This window comes from Betta splendens, chromosome 15 (genome assembly GCF_900634795.4).
Source record: "Betta splendens chromosome 15, fBetSpl5.4, whole genome shotgun sequence".
Lineage (NCBI taxonomy): Eukaryota > Metazoa > Chordata > Actinopteri > Anabantiformes > Osphronemidae > Betta > Betta splendens.
Genome location: NC_040895.2, coordinates 10,708,338 through 10,724,763, shown reverse-complemented (window position 1 = coordinate 10,724,763; position 16,426 = coordinate 10,708,338). Strand labels below are relative to the sequence as shown.

General features: G+C 43.9%; 1 protein-coding gene across 2 annotated transcripts; it reads right to left on the bottom strand.

Annotated features, from left to right (window-relative positions):
• Positions 1 to 720: 720 nt before the first annotated feature.
• Positions 721 to 14,520, bottom strand: LOC114870829 (uncharacterized). 2 transcript variants are annotated; one of them, XM_055502730.1, is made up of 3 exons: positions 13,763 to 14,520; positions 2,006 to 12,060; positions 1,790 to 1,926 (listed from the first exon to the last, which is right to left on the bottom strand). In XM_055502730.1, exons 2-3 carry the CDS (start codon positions 11,853 to 11,855, stop codon positions 1,919 to 1,921), a joined length of 9,858 nt encoding a protein of 3,285 aa, XP_055358705.1. In that variant the 5' UTR covers positions 11,856 to 12,060; positions 13,763 to 14,520; the 3' UTR covers positions 1,790 to 1,918. The 2 variants fall into 2 exon arrangements, with proteins under 2 accessions (XP_029031793.1, XP_055358705.1); XM_029175960.3 differs by having other exon boundaries at positions 721 to 12,060; positions 13,763 to 14,519.
• Positions 14,521 to 16,426: the final 1,906 nt, after the last annotated feature.

The following is a 16,426-nucleotide window of genomic DNA, read 5'->3' as shown; positions in this document are numbered from 1 at the left end:
TAGGAAATGTCATTTCCTGTGTTCTTGTGAGGAGCCTTGGACTGCGGCCCAGAACCCTAGAACTTTAAAATGATGGTCAGGTCTCGTGGTTTGCGCGTGTGTGTGTGTGTGCGTGCGTCTGTCTGAAGCACAGAACACATCTGAAAAGTCGTCGCTTTTGAGCGTGCACGCATGTGTTTACTCATTAATGTGATTTGTGTGTGCGTGTGTTACGACCGACCCTCCCTCTCTGGCTGCTGGACACAGTGGCATGGGCTCGTCTCTGGCTGCGGTTGTCAGGCTGTCCCAGTGGTATGAAGCCTGCTGCTTTATTGGACAGGCCAAAGTGCTGAGGCAGGGCTTCTGCCGGCGCGTCGAGCTCTGCCAAAGCCAAATGGAATTACACAACAGCTTTTAACCCTTCAGGTAATATCTGGGGTTCTGTACTGGCTCATTTGATCAGCTGGTTTTATTTTTTCTAGCTTTGATGAACGCAAACTGCACTGACTCCATAAGTTCACACTGTAGTAAAACTTTCACCGCTTGAGACTCAGGTGGAAAAGGGTCAAAATAACCATAATCATAAGAATTGGCTCTTTTCACATACTTCACCATCAGGGTGGGCACCACCAGTTTTCCTTCGAATGACTCTTGAACCCAGCGTTTGGAGGACTCACTCTCCTCTGCCCTACGGTGGTCAAAGAGTGTTACTGCTTTACACCAAGACAAATACTAATCAAGGAACATCACAGAAAATAGATTTTATGTTGTTAAGCCCATCAGTGTATTTCCCAGATTCAGTGTTATTAACATAAATACATACATCAACACAAAGGTCAACAGCAAAATGTTATTTTCTCTTTTTGTGTTTATGCGCTCTCTCAGGACTCATTATTGTGTTTTCTTGTAGTGAATAAAAATACTCTTCAGCTTCAGTAACATAACCAGTTTATGCTGATAACTGTCTATTGGGTAGTAAAAATGAAATCATCATGTAGTAATAATCTTTTATGTTTCCTTTACTTTATTTATAACCTTTGCCGTTCATTGAAGTGTGCTGTTATCGCTTAAATACTGTAAGTCATTGTCACATCCTCTCATCACAGCAACATAGAAACATCCTCAAACTTCCAACTTTGAAAATGAACTAATGTATTAAAATAAAGCTTAAGAAAAGCAACACCTCAACATTTGTTACTATGATACAGTGGTTAAATACACTATCTAGGCCTTACACCATCTGCATATCTCTGATTGGTGTTGTGGGTTGAACAGAATTTCATGCATCATAAAATGTCATAGTAAGGAAGAAGAAATCCAGTGTTCGTAGCAGAATCCAACAAGCTACTATTATATTGGCATACTGCGGTTTTTACAGCACATAAAATCCCTTAGTAGTTAATAGTACACAGATCGTAACGTATACAGAGACACATCTTAGCTTCTCACATTCAAACGTCAAATGGAATGGTAAACTTAAGCACACAAATGTGGAGAGCAGCATTATTACAGCATGTCACAAACCAATTACATATTCAGGACTGCAGATACATGTATGCTTTTAGGCATCTTAGTTTCAATAAATATGATTTTCAAATATTTTATTCAGTGAGTCCTCACCAGTCAGACACATCCATGAAGTCCTCCAGTTCACTCATAGTGATTATATCACAGGGTTGATATAGTGAGCGGCCTGAGTTGGTGTTAACACACACTGAGCTTCCTGCAAGTTGGCTGTTTGTGTCACACCCTGGGAAAGACTCATAGGAGCCTGCTGTGGCGTTAACGGCGTTATGTGATTTTTCTCTGTCGCTAGCTGTGTCCATGTATGGCGTCTTCTCTGGGCTATAGCGATGCCCCTCAGAGGTCTGTATCACTTCGGGGGCAGGACATGCACAGCTGTGGCTCTCCCTGGCAGGCTGCTGGTCCTGATGTAGATTCACAGACCTGTGGGGAGGCATGGAGCTGATAGGTTGGCAGTTTGGGGGGTAACCATGATAGCCTTGATAAAGTAGAAGAGGCTTGCCTGCAGGAGAGGCTTGGGAGACGGGTTGTTGTGGGTTCAGCTCCACTTGAGGGAGGACATGAGGTTGTGGATATGTTTGCTGGGGTCGTGGTCGAGAAGAACTCTGGGAGGACTCACGTACATTCAGCTGAACATAGTTTCCTGTTTCTGGGTCAAAGAACGTCTTTGTTTTTACTTGAACGGGCACATCTACTACATAATACTGGCCCGAGCCGAGGTCTTGCAGTACCTTACGCTGGGTTAGTGGGTAGGGCTGGGCATAGTTTGGCTCTACATGGTACTTTGTAACTGGAGCTGGTTGGTTGGCATGATGGAGAGTGGGAGAGGAGGCAACATGAGCAACTGTTTTAGGGGTAGCAGTGAGGGACACAGGGGCAGTAGCATGAGGCAAGGCAGCTGGGAGGGCGATAGGACCAGTAGTATGAGGGGACCCATGGGCAGAGAGGGAGGAAGGCACACTAGATCCCAGTGTTGGAGCATGAGCTATGGAGACGGGTGGGGAAAAATGAGCTGAAGCCACAGCATGAGGGCTGGAAGCCTCAGTGGAGGAGGACACTTCTTCAGGAGGTTTGTCAACTCCACACGTTAGATTTGCAGCTTTGGTCAACTCCTTTTTTATCCTCCGAGAAGTTAACCTCTTTGCTCTCTGCAAAGCTTTCTCGCTCTTTGGGGGAACAGTGGGGGGCTTACCCAAGGAACGGCTCACGTCACTGCTAAAGCTACAGGCTGATTCTGGCCTCTCGTAGTCATGCAGGCCTCGTATATTTGTCATGTCGGTTGCACAGGAGGCAAAACTCTCTGCACCCTCTGACATGTTGCTGATGACAGAGCGAGAGTCATCTTCATCCAAAGCCAGACTCCTCCTAGAGTAGGGCCGGTGGTGTGAAAGAGGGGCTGAGTAATCTTTTGATGAAGATGGGGTCATAGCACTGCGTCTGCTAATCTCCTGCTCCTCCTCTCCTCTTTCCATAGGTGAACCCACACGGAAATCTTCTCCAAAACTCTTATGAAAGCGTGGTTTAACTGATTTGGTCAAGGAGGAGCCTCTGCTAGTGTTGTCTTTCACCCTGAACATTGAGGGCTTGGCTCCCAGAGCAGGAGAAGATGTGTTGGAACGAGGTAGAGAGGATGCTGGAGATGCAGGGGCTTGTGGCCTGTGAAGCCTGCTGTGGGATCCTGGATCCTCAGGTACCTCAAATCCTGAGAGGTTGTTTCTTTGTTGCTTTTCTCTGGGTTTCTGTTCTGCTTCTGTTGAGGTTATTGCGTAGTATTGGAGAGCATCTATCCTCTGTGACGCCCTTTTCTCTTCCTCCATCTCAGGGCCTGTGTCTTTTCTTTGTTGTAAAACTGTGTTCTCTTTTTCAGCTTTCTCTTCCCACTCTCTCTGTTTTAATTTATTTTGCTCTTCAATATCAACAAATATCTTCTCCTCGATTTGCCTAACTTGCACTTTATCATCTTGTGCAGCTTTTCTCTGCTGTTCTTCTTGTAAAGCTCTCCTCTGCTGCTCCTCTTGAGCAGCTCTTCTTTGCTGTTCCTCTTGTGCAGCTTTTCTTTGCTGTTCCTCTTGTACAGCTTTTCTTTGCTGTTCCTCTTGTGCAGCTCTTCTTTGCTGTTCCTCTTGTGCAGCTCTCTTCTGCTGTTCCTCTTGAGCAGCTCTTCTTTGATGTTTCTCTTGTGCAGCTTTTCTTTGCTGTTCCTCTTGTGCAGCTTTTCTTTGCTGTTCCTCTTGTGCAGCTCTCTTCTGCTGTTCCTCTTGAGCAGCTCTTCTTTGCTGTTCCTCTTGTGCAGCTTTTCTTTGCTGTTCCTCTTGAGCAGCTCTTCTTTGCCGTTCCTCTTGTGCAGCTTTTCTTTGTTGTTCCTCTTGTACAGCTCTTCTTTTCTGTTCTTCTTTTGCAGCTGTTTGCTGTTCCTCTTTTGCAGCTTTTCTTTCCTGTTCCTCTTGTACAGCTCTTCTTTGGTGTTTCTCTTGTATAGCTGTTGTTTGCTGTTCCTCTCTTGCAGCTCTCTCATGCTGTTCTTCTTGTACAGCTCTTCTTTGATGTTCGTCTTGTAAAGCTCTTCTCTGCTGTTCTTTTGCAGCTTTCCTTTGCTGTTCCTCTTGTACAATTCTTCTTTGCTGTTCCTCTTGTAAAGCTCGCCTCTGCTGTTCATTTGCAGCTTTCCTCTGCTGTTCCTCTTTTATGGCTCTCCTTTGCTGTTCCTCTTGTATAGCTGTTGGTTGCTGTTCCTCTCTTGCAGCTCTCTCATGCTGTTCTTCTTGTACAGCTCTTCTTTGATGTTCATCTTGTAAAGCTTTTCTCTGCTGTTCCTTTGCAGCTTTCCTCTGCTGTTCCTCTTGTATGGCTCTCCTTTGCTGTTCCTCTTGTACAGCTCTTCTTTGCTGTTCCTCTTGTAAAGCTCGCCTCTGCTGTTCCTTTGCAGCTTTCCTCTGCTGTTCCTCCTTTATGGCTCTCCTTTGCTGTTCCTCTTGTACAGCTATTCTTTGCTGTTCCTCTTGTAAAGCTCTCCTCTGCTGTTCCTTTGCAGCTCTCCTCTGCTGTTCCTCTTGTATGGCTCTCTGTTGCTGTTCCTCTTGAGCAGCTCTTCTTTGCTGTTCCTCTTTTACAGCTTTCCTCTGCTGTTCTTGTGCAGTTCTTTGTTGCTGTTCTTTTTGTACAGCTTTTGTTTCCTGCGCCTCCTTTGCAGCTCTGCTGTGTTGCTCTTCCTTATCATTGTCTTTTATCTGCTCTTGATGTCCTTTCAGTTTTGTTTTTGTTTCTTCAATATTCATTCTACTTTTCTCTTCATCTTCTTTCCTTCTCCCTCCTTCATCGCATTGTCTTGCTCTCAACTGAGCAGCTCTCTCTTCCTGAGTAAGTTTTATTTTTGTTTCTTCCTCTCTCATTTTCCCTGCCTGCGTATTTTTTTCTCGTTTCTCTTGGATTTCAATAGCCATGGTTTCTCTCTTTGTAGCACTTTTATTCTCTTCCTCATCTACAGTTGTTTCACTTGCAGAACTTTTATCGAAATATGTCAGTCCATCATCAGTGTTTCTTGTTGCTTGAGGAATACTTTGGCCTCTTTGACTTGATATTTGCATGCCAGGTTCATCCACATGCTCTGTCTGAGCTGTTGTTGACTTTATGACATGCTTTTCATTGGATTTGACCATTGGTAGTTTGTCTTGTCTTTCTTTGTCTCCCAATTTAAACATCCCTGTTCTTTGGTGTTCTTTCTCTGTAATGGGAAAGACCAATACTTTGGGCTCTTTGTTGACCTTGGCATTGACTTCTATCTTATTTGGAAAACTGTTGTCCTTTTCAAACACGTCTTTTGAGTCTGTTGTGGATACTGGGCGTCTACTATGACGAGTCTGGATAAGAGGAAAGAATCCTTCCTTTCTGTTGGGTGCAAAGTCCTGAACTGTGTTAGCATGGTCTTCTGAAACAATTACTTTTAATCTAGCATAGTCTGCGATTGCTGATATCTCTGGTATTGTCGATGTTCGTTCTTTTGGTTTAACTACAGATCTTTCTTTAATCTCACATTCCTCACAACTAACATTTGGTGAATAAGATCGCCGTGATCTCTCTTTTTCTCTTGTTTGACCCTCCATGGGATGTTTCCTAATGTGATTGGCTTGACCCACATTCAGTATTTCTTTACTGCTCTTTTCTTCTGTGGAGTCTTCATTCAGTTTTGAGTTCAGCTGATGGTCCATTTCTGGATTTTTTCTTTTGATAGTCCTATTTTTAACACTTACTGAACTTGACTGGACTGTGTTACTTTGACATAGTACATCAGTTTCTCCCTTGTGTAATTCACTGCTGGTAGAATCTTTGTTCTTAGTCTTTAAAGCACCATCTGGGATATCATCTTTTCTATTATATGTATCTTTTAACCCTTGCACTTGAAAATAATTACCCTCTATATTTTTGAACTTTGATTCATCCACTGATTTCTTTAGTTTTTCAGGATTTTCTTCCTCAATTTGATTTTTCACGCTGATTGTATACATTCTGTCTTGTTGATTGCTGGTTTTCTGTGACTGTGACAGTTTCCTCACAGAGGACAGCACATATTGCACACCTGATTTGTCTTCCAAACTGTCCTGCATGACCTTTTCTGTGTTTGTTGGGGTGAGGTGTTCAGTTTTGTCTTCAACGTTTGAATTAATGGCTTTTTCTTGTTTATGTTCATTAGCAACATCAGTAGCAGCAGGTACAGTTTTCAGGTTGTGCTTGCCGGTCACTGCCGGCAAAACTCTGATGGCGATGCTGTCAATGTGCACCTCATCGTCCACTTCATTATTTTCTTCAATGTTTGTCCCTGTGTACTGTAATTTTGGTAATACATGTGTATTTTCATTTAAACTGATGGATGGACTTGTGTTGACTTGCTTTGTTGCTGGTGAGTCAAGCACCTTTTGCCCCAGTAAGGGTCCAGTATCCTCTTTTACTGGTAGCTGAAAATTTTGTTTTGGCACAGATTCACCAAAGGCTTTATGGTCATTCCCTTCAGTGTTATTTATTATTTCATTGTTATCTCTGAGCATTGTTTCTTTCATATTCATAGCAACAATCATTGGCTCTTTCCTTGCTGTTAAATGAGCTTCCTGTATGACCAAGTCTTTTGTCTTTGCCGTGACCATTTCCAATGAAGAGGATTTTTCTTTACAGACTTCTGAATTCAAACTGGGATGGCTCTTATTTAGATCTGAATCACAGCACTTGCTCCCTTCTGCTTCCATTTGTTCCTGAGTGCTGTTATCCGCTGGAGTTTCTTTCAGAGAGGTCTTTCTCTCTCGTACCATTACCCTTATACCCATGATCTGTAGGTTGTCATCAGCCACAGAGCCTTCGTTCTGACCAAATGACACATTTAATGAAGGTGCCGAGTCACTTGCTTCTTGTTTATTCTCCTCCTTTTGTGGATTTTCTTTATTCTTATTGCGATAACTAGTGTTTATAATGGGTCTGTCTTTAAGTGTCTCTTTCTGCCCAAAGTGTTCTTCAGGATTTGCTCCCTGTTTTTCTTCCTTTTGAGTCTCAATGAGGCTCATTGCACAAATTTGCGTTTGCTCTACTTCCACGTGTGGTTCTAGCACAAAGCCAATGGCCTTTTCTGGTTCTTTGGGAGCTTGTTTCTGTGAATGGTCTACCAGCTGACTGGTGCTTGAAGCTGATGTAACTGGTGCAGGGCTGAGAGGTGAAACGGCCTCAGCTGGTGCCATCTGTATTCCTAAAGGCTCCATCTGGTGCTGTGGTGTAATGTTACTGGACGCTGTGCTTCCCTGCTTTTTAGACACGTCGTGTGGTGCTGGCCTCTGTCGTATACTCTGACCAGTTGCTACTTGCTTGTTGGAGTTTTTGCCTATTATTCCATCTCGCATTGCTAAACCCTTTTCTTTAATGGCTGATATCTCTTTTTCAGCGTGGGCCTTTATCCTGGAGGTCAGAATCTCCTGCTTGGTTTGCACCTTCTCTTTATGTGACAAAGCTCTGGGAGGGGTGTAACATGAGTCCTTTGGTGGAGCTAAACATTGTTCTGCTGACTTAGGTTTCCTTTCAAGGGTGGGATTTTTGTTCAAATCAGGGTCTCTTTGCTGAGGATCAGTTTGTTTTGCAGATTCACAGTTTTCCAACTTATCTTGGCTATGATCCCTACTTTTATCAGCAACAGTGTCACTGTTTGCCCTGCTATCTACAGCACTGGTCAACTTGAATTCTTTAGATGACTCACTATAAACATAGTGACTATCTGTCACCCCTATGTTTTCTATCCTGGCTGTTGGACTATGTTCAGGTTTCGGTTTCTCTGTATTCATTGTTTCAATTTTGTCAAGAGACAAAGCAGGTGTTTCTTTGGCATTATGTAACAAGTGATTTCCCACAGTTGACACTGTGTTTATGTTTGTTGATACTGCATTCGTGAAACCGTATTTCTCTCTCAGACGCTCATAATCATCAGCACCTCTAACAATTTTATTTTCCCTCTGTTGATTCCCTTGTGTTGTTTTATCTTTTACGCTGTAATCATTTGTTTTATTGCTATTAACCCCTAAACCGACGTCTCTAATCTTAACGTTATCCTCCTTTGTGCTGTTGATGCTTCTGTCTTTCTCTTTTTGCTCTCCTTTCATCTTTTCCTTTATTTTTGCCAGCTCTGCTTTCGCTTTAGCTAACTCTGACTTGACTTGCTCAACTTTATCTGGCTCTATTTTGACGTGTTGTGTCATTGTCAGTTTGGCTGCAGGTGTCGTCCATTTTTCCAAAAGCTTCACTTGCTCTCTTGCTCTGTTCTCAACCGCTGCCCCTTTCACTTTGCTTGTCTGTGCTGTAGGCTGCTCTGCATTCGCTTGACCCACATCAGTTAAATCTTTATTTTTCTCTTTGGCCTTTTCCACTACATTCACTTTTTGTTGTTCTGCTTTAGTTTGTTGCTTCTCCATCTGTTCTTCTTTAGCCCGTTCTGCTTTCTCACCAGCTGCTTTAACCTTTTCTGTTTTAATTTGCTCTTCTTCTTTGTGCTCTCTTTCAACTTGCTCTGTTCTCACCTCTTCCTGGTCGCCTTGCTTTGCTCTGATCCTGTCTCTTAGAGGCGTTTGCTGTTCTCTCGCCTGCTCAGTCTCTCTTTTTACCAGTTCAGTTTTCTCCACCTTAGCTTGTTCTGCTTTCACCTGCTCACCCTCCTCCTCTTTTAAGTGCACAGCTCCCGCTTCCTTTGTTCTAATCCTTGGTTCGTCTGTTACCCTCCTAACTCTCGCTGTCTCTAACTGTCTTTCTTTGACTTTTCCTTTGTCCTCAACTTTCTGCTCTTTAATTTGATCTGCTGTAGACGGTTCTATTCTCTTATTGTTTGGCAGGTCTGCGTTGGCCTTTTCTGCCCTGGCTTTCTCTGAACTAGTATGCCCTGCTAAAATTAACCTAGCAGACTCCACTTGAGCCAGGGGCTGCGCTTTTGCCAGCTGTGCTTGGGCGTGTTGTGCTTTTATATATTCTGCAGCCTTGACCTCAACAATCCCTTGCTCCTTCACCTGGTTTGTCAGTGTAGGTACAGAGACCCTGTCGGGCTGGGACCACAAGTTGTTCTGCAGATGATGCTGAAGCTGTAATTTAGGTTCTTGCACCTTTGGGATTTCCAAAGGATGTTTAGATTGATTCTTTAGAGCTGTTTCTTGCATTAACATAGCTGTGTCTCCATGACTATACGGATTGTGTCTATTAAGACTCTGTGTCAGGTCATTTTCTTTTATTTCATTGTCCTCTGTGTTCCTGTAATGTGTTTTAAGTATGTTTTTATCACTAGATGCTCCACGTGGCTGTTGTCCATAAGTTGCTTCTCTTTCTTTAACAATATTACTGAATGAAGCATATTGTGGTAGTTGGTTGGCCTTGTTGGAATTTTCCGATGCATTCGTTTGATGAGATGCTGCTGCACCAAAGCTCTCCCCCAACTCTGGCTTCTTGAGTTCTTTATTTAAACTTTGCTGATTTTCTCTTCTGTATGTGTCTCTTGATAAATTTCTTTCCTCTTTTATCGCAGCTGCTCTTTGCGAAGTCTGAGCACATTGGTCTCTTTCTGGTAGAGCTGTTATCTCTTGTTTCCATGGAGAGGTGTCTGCTTTTAGACTGAGCTTTTCCGTGTCTTGGCTGTTTGTTGGTCTCCATCTATCCTGCAGAGACACATTACTGTAATCGTGTTTGTTGTCTTTAAGCTGCTGATATCTCTCCACCTTTGTAAATTCCCTGCCCACTTTTTCATTAAAACATTGTTCAGTATTTGACTCACTTATTGAATAATCTCTGATTTGATTGTTACCGGTGTTTAGCTTTTGCATATAAGAAGTTTTGTGGGCAGGATGATCTATAATAGCTTGGTTATAGGGAGCAAATGAAAATGAGTCTTGAAGGTTCTGTCCATTAACCAGATGATAGCTAGTGTCATTTTTAGATATGAAGTCAGCGAACCCAGTATGATGAACTATCTCACCTTGTGTCTGTGCGGCCTGGTAATTATTTAAAGTGTAATCTAGACTGTGCCCTGTATATGCTGTTGCAGGTTGACTATTTAGTGTTGTATGAGACAACGCTGTGCTATGATACTGGTTGACATGTTGATGGAAGGCCACATTTGTCCTGCTTGCTTCCTCTATATTGGGAAACTGAATGTCTGAATCTGGAAAATCAGGGATGTCTATCACGGTGTCTCTGGGCTCCTGGACAAACTGTTTGTGTTTCTCCTGGGCATCTAAACCTTTAAATTTAGTAGGGCTGTAGGTGCTTTTTACTCTTTTCCTGTTGTCTTTGAGATTAAAGAGAAGGCTTGTGGCTCTGGATTTGTAGCTGGACATCCTAGCATCTGGAGTGGCTCCCCTGCTCTCAGCTCGCACTGGGGGATGTTCTATGGGTTGAGGGGAGACATTTGGCGGCTCTGCTACGAAGGCGTTACCAAAGGGAACTAAACGATCATTGTTAACGATCACTTCTTGTTGATTTGCTGCAAACCCTTCTGCCATATTTTGTTCAGTTATCATCTGGATCTTTTGCCTGAGGGCTTCGGCAGAGCGGATGGTGTCCCGGACACGTTGAGACATCTCAGTTGTAGGAGACGCTGTTGACGGACGCTGGGATGGTAGCCTGTTATTTCCTAGGCTCTGCGCTCGCTTCCTGTGGGGGTAATGGCTCGCCAGCTCTGACTCACAGCGCTTCTCCACGGCCAACGTTTTCTGCAACACTGTGGATGTCGATGTTGAGCGAGGAGGACTGGGCTGTATTACATTTGCCAAATTGTTCCTGGGATGGTTGACGCCCCTTTCAGCGAACCTGTACGGACCTCGTGTATCGGTTTCAAGTGAAAGCTCCTTGTACATTGGTGTCTCGTACCATTTAGGGAACTCTGAACGAGGCATAAACCCTGAGACTTCTCCCTGCCTGAATGGAAACCTGTTATGGTCCCTCCAAAGTTTAAAGGGACTGTACTCGCTGTGTATGAAGAAGTTGGAGTTACAGTTGACCTGTGCAGACAGGCTTTGTGCACTGTGAGACGATCTCATAAAAGAGGCATCAGAATGCTGGTGAGTGACTGCTGCTACCTCAGAAGAGTAGCAGTTGGAGTCTCTGGATGCGAATGGACCAGCGGAGGGGAAATGACCGTTGTTAAAGTTTTGCTGGTATGAGAATTCAGAAAGTTCTCTTTGGATGCTCATCAGAGCTGATTTGTCCCAGCACGTCTCATCGTTCCACTCTCTGAGTTTAGTGTCCGTTCCTGATCCGTCCCTTTGTCCCTCAGAGTTAAACGCTCTGATGAGAGAGGACACTCTGGAGCGGCTTCTACGCTGCTGTAAACTCAGCTCAGTGGCTCCATTGAGGAAGGACAGGTGCTCTTCTCTCAGAGATTTCTCCTGTTGAGAGGTTTCCATAAAGGAGTGCTGGAATGTGGCAGAAATCCTCCCTTGTGTGTTTTGCCCGTAAACCTCCCACTGTGGATCTCTATGGATGTCAGCCCCAAACATTCCTCCATGGAGCCAGTCCTGTCCATAGTGCTGCACCCTGAGGCTGAAGCTCTCGTGTGCGGCTCTTTTGAGTTCCTCCCTGTCCTCTCGGTCTCTGGCCAGGCCACTCTGGCCAAAGGCCAGCTGTCTGTCTCTCTGGAAACAGGGCGATGACGAACAGAGGTCAGAGTCATTATAAACAGCCTCGTCGCCAATGCAGAGACTCCTAAATGCTCGATCTGTCAGATTGCTGACTTCTCGGTCAGTCTCATCCAGGAAGGACCCTCCGCTGGACGTGTCGCTGTAGCCTCCGTCGCTGTGCTTTCGGTGCCCGCCGCTTTTGCGGCTGGAGCGACGCTTCTCAACCGAGGTCATGATGCGGGCTCACTAAAAAAGAGCTCTGGCCTCAGTTGTTTGTTCATTCATGCATACACAGACCTCAAAATTACACACTCTGCCCGCTGCCGGAGCTGCAGGACTGAGTTTTGGGCCCCTGGTCCGGATGTTGTGCAGCCAGGAGCTTCTAAGGCATCGTGCCTTTTAGTTGACATCCATCCAACAAGTCCTCAAAGTTGTTCTCCTGCAGAAGAAACAAAGCCGTAAGCTGTCACCCTCACTCAGTTGTTTTCGCAGAACATCTGTCCTGATTTTTAATCATTCATGTACTGTACACACTTTATTCTCTGATGCGATATGATTTTACAAATGATAACTCCTTATTTTATGATAGCTGGCCTTGAGAAGCTGCAGCCATGTAAACAATGTACTGTATGTGCGTCTGAAAACAGCCCTGTAAAGCCCCCCCTTCACTCAGCGTGACCTTCACAGACATGTTGTGAGTAAAACTACACTGTTGCTAGGCACAGCGAAGACAGCCTCACGTGAGTTATTTAGGGAAAGCAGAACGCGTCTTTAAACTTAGATGACCACACGCAGTTTGTCTGTTAAACCACACAGACGACGGTTCAGTAACTAGAAGCTGTTTCCTGCTTAATGTTACATTATTTATTAATGTCAGTAAGATCTGATTAGGTAGATCAGCACGTTCCATCAGTCTATTTAACTCAGAGTGAACGTCTAAGTGAACATGATACGCTGGAAACTAATCTTGTAGTAAAACCTCTTTGGTTTACTACGATACAGAAAGCAGATGGAAAGATGCTTAAATACCTTCACTACTAAACTGAGACTTCAGTGGTAAAATAGGACAGTTTATTGCTGCTTTAACTGCATGATATTATTTTTTTATATTGCAAGATTTAAATTGGGCTGATTTAAAACTTTGCTAAAAATGACCAAATGACTATAATCAGTATTAAAGTAAATAGAATTGTCTTGAATATAAATGGACAAATAGTTCTCATCATTTGTGCATATGAAATCATTTATTTACTTTTAACTACTACTAGTGTTCAGAACGTTCCTTGTAATAAGCATGGAATAATATTCATATACTTTATAACTGTAAAAACGCACCCACTTATTTAAGAACAGAGCTCAACAACCTATTGATGAGATAAAATTGCATGTTCCCTTTTTGTCAATTGAAAAGATGGGCAGATTAAGAGGCCACTGGGATGTCATGGGTATGTTCTGGTTAAATATACTGCAGCTGCCAGGCAGTCGTCACCTTGCTCAGAATACCCAGTGGTTCATTAATATCTTCTGACCTGAAAGCCATCTCATGCGTGTCTACAGAATCGGTAACCTGCGCAGACGCTCTACAGTTTGGTTGCACCTAAAACTACAGCTCTTTGGACGGATGGAAGGGTTTTTTTGGGCTTAGTTTTAATGCATTGAATGCTCAAAAACACTGTTCATTTAAACACAAGTTTAACATTTTCCAAGTTATGATTAGTGCACATACAAACATATGCATAAAAACCTTTAAATCACTCCTGTCAAGCTACCAGAGTGGTTTCTGTTCATTCTTGCATGTGACAGGTTTATTTTTGTCCGGTGACAGAACTCCAGCTCTACAACCTGACACCAAAGAGCTGTGTTTTTGGAGGGAGTCTGAAAAGTCTCACTTCTGATGTGACTATACAGTATACTGTATCAGCAGAGTTACATACAGTAGAAGTCTAACACAGTGCATTTTATTCAGGCCAGTTGCTTTTAGGTCATGTATATTTGTTATTGTACATGTTTGTATGTTTTCTGTTTAAATTAAATCTCATTAACTTACTGAATATGCATGCATAGGGAGTCAGCTTCTTAGTGTAATATTCTGAAGTGCCTCACTATCAGACTGTAGATTGCAGAGTGACATCGTGTCTTACCTCCCACTTTTGATATCCATATCTTGGGCCTCACTGTAAATTCCCAGGCTCTGTTTCCCCAAAAGGGCCGTGCTTCTCTGATCCCGCCCTGTCACCCCAACAACACCTCTCTGACGCCTCGGGCTGTTTCTCCTAAAAAACTCCCAAAGCAAAACAACTGTTGTATAGTCCTCGTCAGGTCTTTGATCCTCTGACCAGGGCCAGGTAGCGAAACCTGGAGCTGGAGACCAGAACAAACGGAGGAGCGGTCTCCGCTAGAGCGACTACCACAGGGGACAGAATGACGCTCGCTCTCGCAGGCGGCTCTGCGAGATCCTCTGGTGTCGAGTGTCAGACGGATGAAACAAACAGCCTCTTAACTATTTATAAATCTGGACGGCTAACTCTTCGCCATTAGCAGCGGGAGCTAACTATCAGCAAAGCAGACCGGTGTCCAGGCCAGCGGAGGAGCCCGCGGGGTCCGATGGAGGTGAAACGCCTGATTTCCAGAAGCCGTGTTGTTACTGTGGGAGATTGTGGGTGTGGGGGCAGTAATGAGTGGATGCCCCTGTGGGAGACATAAATAACTCTGGAGTGCCACCCTCTTCATTAGAACACAACTGACAAACACTGTATGGAGAGTCAACAAGTGGCTCTTGGTCAACACTCGCCTCTTATCTTCACCAGGAACCTGAGTGGAGCTTTTTGTGAATTGACAGCACTTTAGCAGATTTCGCACTGATATTTTCATGTATGTATTATTATGAGTAAACTGACCCATTAGAGCATTTGAGCTATGACAGTCTAATCTCCCTGGCTACAGACTCACTCACCCCCCCGGCACAAAAGGCCATGAGGCAGAGGAAGGGGAGGGTCCAGCCCACTCCCACCCACTCCCACCCGCCTGCCCTCCCACAGCCTGCTGCTATAATAGGAGATGGCTGCAGCAGATAGTTTCCTGGGATTCTTGGCAGGTGCAGGGCCAGACTGGCGGGATGATGGACACACACACATGGGCCCTAATGTAGACGCACTCCTTCACATATGCCCACGCAAGCACACAGACACACAGATGGTTTTGCACACGTCAGAAAGGCTGAGCTAATCCCTTTTAAGTCATCTCTGGTTTTCCTTTTCCAGCCTTGTTTTCCGCCCATTCTCCTCCTCTCCGGTACGTTTGTCTCTGCACCATCCCCGTGTCGTTACCACGAGGCTCCGCAGATCTGTCTTGCTGCATACTTGTGGGCCCTCAATCCTCTGCACTTGTTAAAAATGGTTTTGATTAATAAAATTTAATTTGCAAAAACTTCCCTCAGCAAAAATTACCCAGTGTGTGTTCATCCACAAAGCTCAATTTTGCCACCGAGGTTTGAAATGGAGCGTCGTGGCGAGTTTCCTGTTCACTAAGTCCCTCTAGTGGACACACTGAGAATGCACGTCCACGTCAGCTTGGCCTGTCCTGAAATCGTTTTTTCCTTGTTTGACATATTTGCCTCAAGTTTAGCACGGTGTCACTTTTATACACTACCGAGGACCTTTAGCATTGATCACAAATGCTGAGGATGCGCTTCCCTGTGCTGAGTAAGGAGCAGGAGCTGCGGCGGTGGCAGCCAGCAGACAGGCACATTACTGGCTGCATTAAGAGATGCTTTGTTTGTATTATCTCCATTCAGAGATGAGCCTAATTGATTTTAATTGATTGAGTTATTGATCAGCTCTGCTGCAGGAATTAAAAGTAGCCATTACACAGTAGTGGGTATTTTGGACATTCCATGTCCATTGGGCCTTGAAGCCGTGTCCCTAAAAAGTCATATTTTGTTGTCGCACTGAATGTGAAGTCACAGAATTGTACGTATGTTTGGCCGTTCTCAGGCAAACTGTCTCCTCCTGTGTGTCTGTGGACGGGTGCATGTGCCCGGCGTCTCTGTGTTTCAGGACATATTTTCCCACATCCTTGCAAAATATTTCATTACTGCAACAAAAGAAGCCCATTAACTGCAATGTAAGAATGGAGTTCAACTGCTGTCCCCCATATTCACCATGTTTGTCTGCTTTTCTGGCTGCTCTCCAGCTAATTTGATATAACAATGCTCAACAAAAACGCCTCAGGACTTTTTTTAGGTGACAGAAAATTATCAATGATGCCACATGCACAGCTGAATGTCAACACCAACTTGACTTGTTTATGAAATATTAAAGCAGTGAATTATGGGCACCATGCAGAACTTAATGATGATCGGAGTCATTATAACTTCAGCCTCCTTTGTTTTGGCTAATGATTAAATTCCACAACTACTGTATTCAATTTGGAACGGCTGAATGTGTTTTTCTCAGCTTTTGTGCGAGTTGGCTGGATTGTGTTGTCCACACAGCGACATTTTGGGATAAGACGCCGATTTGTACAGGGATATTGTGTTATCATTAGCCGCCATGTCACAGGGCTTAACATCCTTGCTCTGGAGCTCTCTTATGCACTTAAAGAAAAATCATTACAATAGGACATGATGTTTTCTGTGACGTTAGTTTAGAGCATGAATGGATTCAGCAAAATACCTGCTACAGTATAAAACAGTTTTATGATATATTATGTTTTGAAACGTGTCTCAAACGTGCAAATGTATCTGTGATAATTGTTTTGAATCACACAATAAAAATCTTAATGTCACAAGAGACCCAGCCACAGTC

What these genes read in the sequence shown, in the direction of transcription:
- LOC114870829 (XM_029175960.3), bottom strand. Translation starts at nt 11,855, where the DNA reads ATGACCTCGGTTGAGAAGCGTCGCTCCAGCCGCAAAAGCGGCGGGCAC.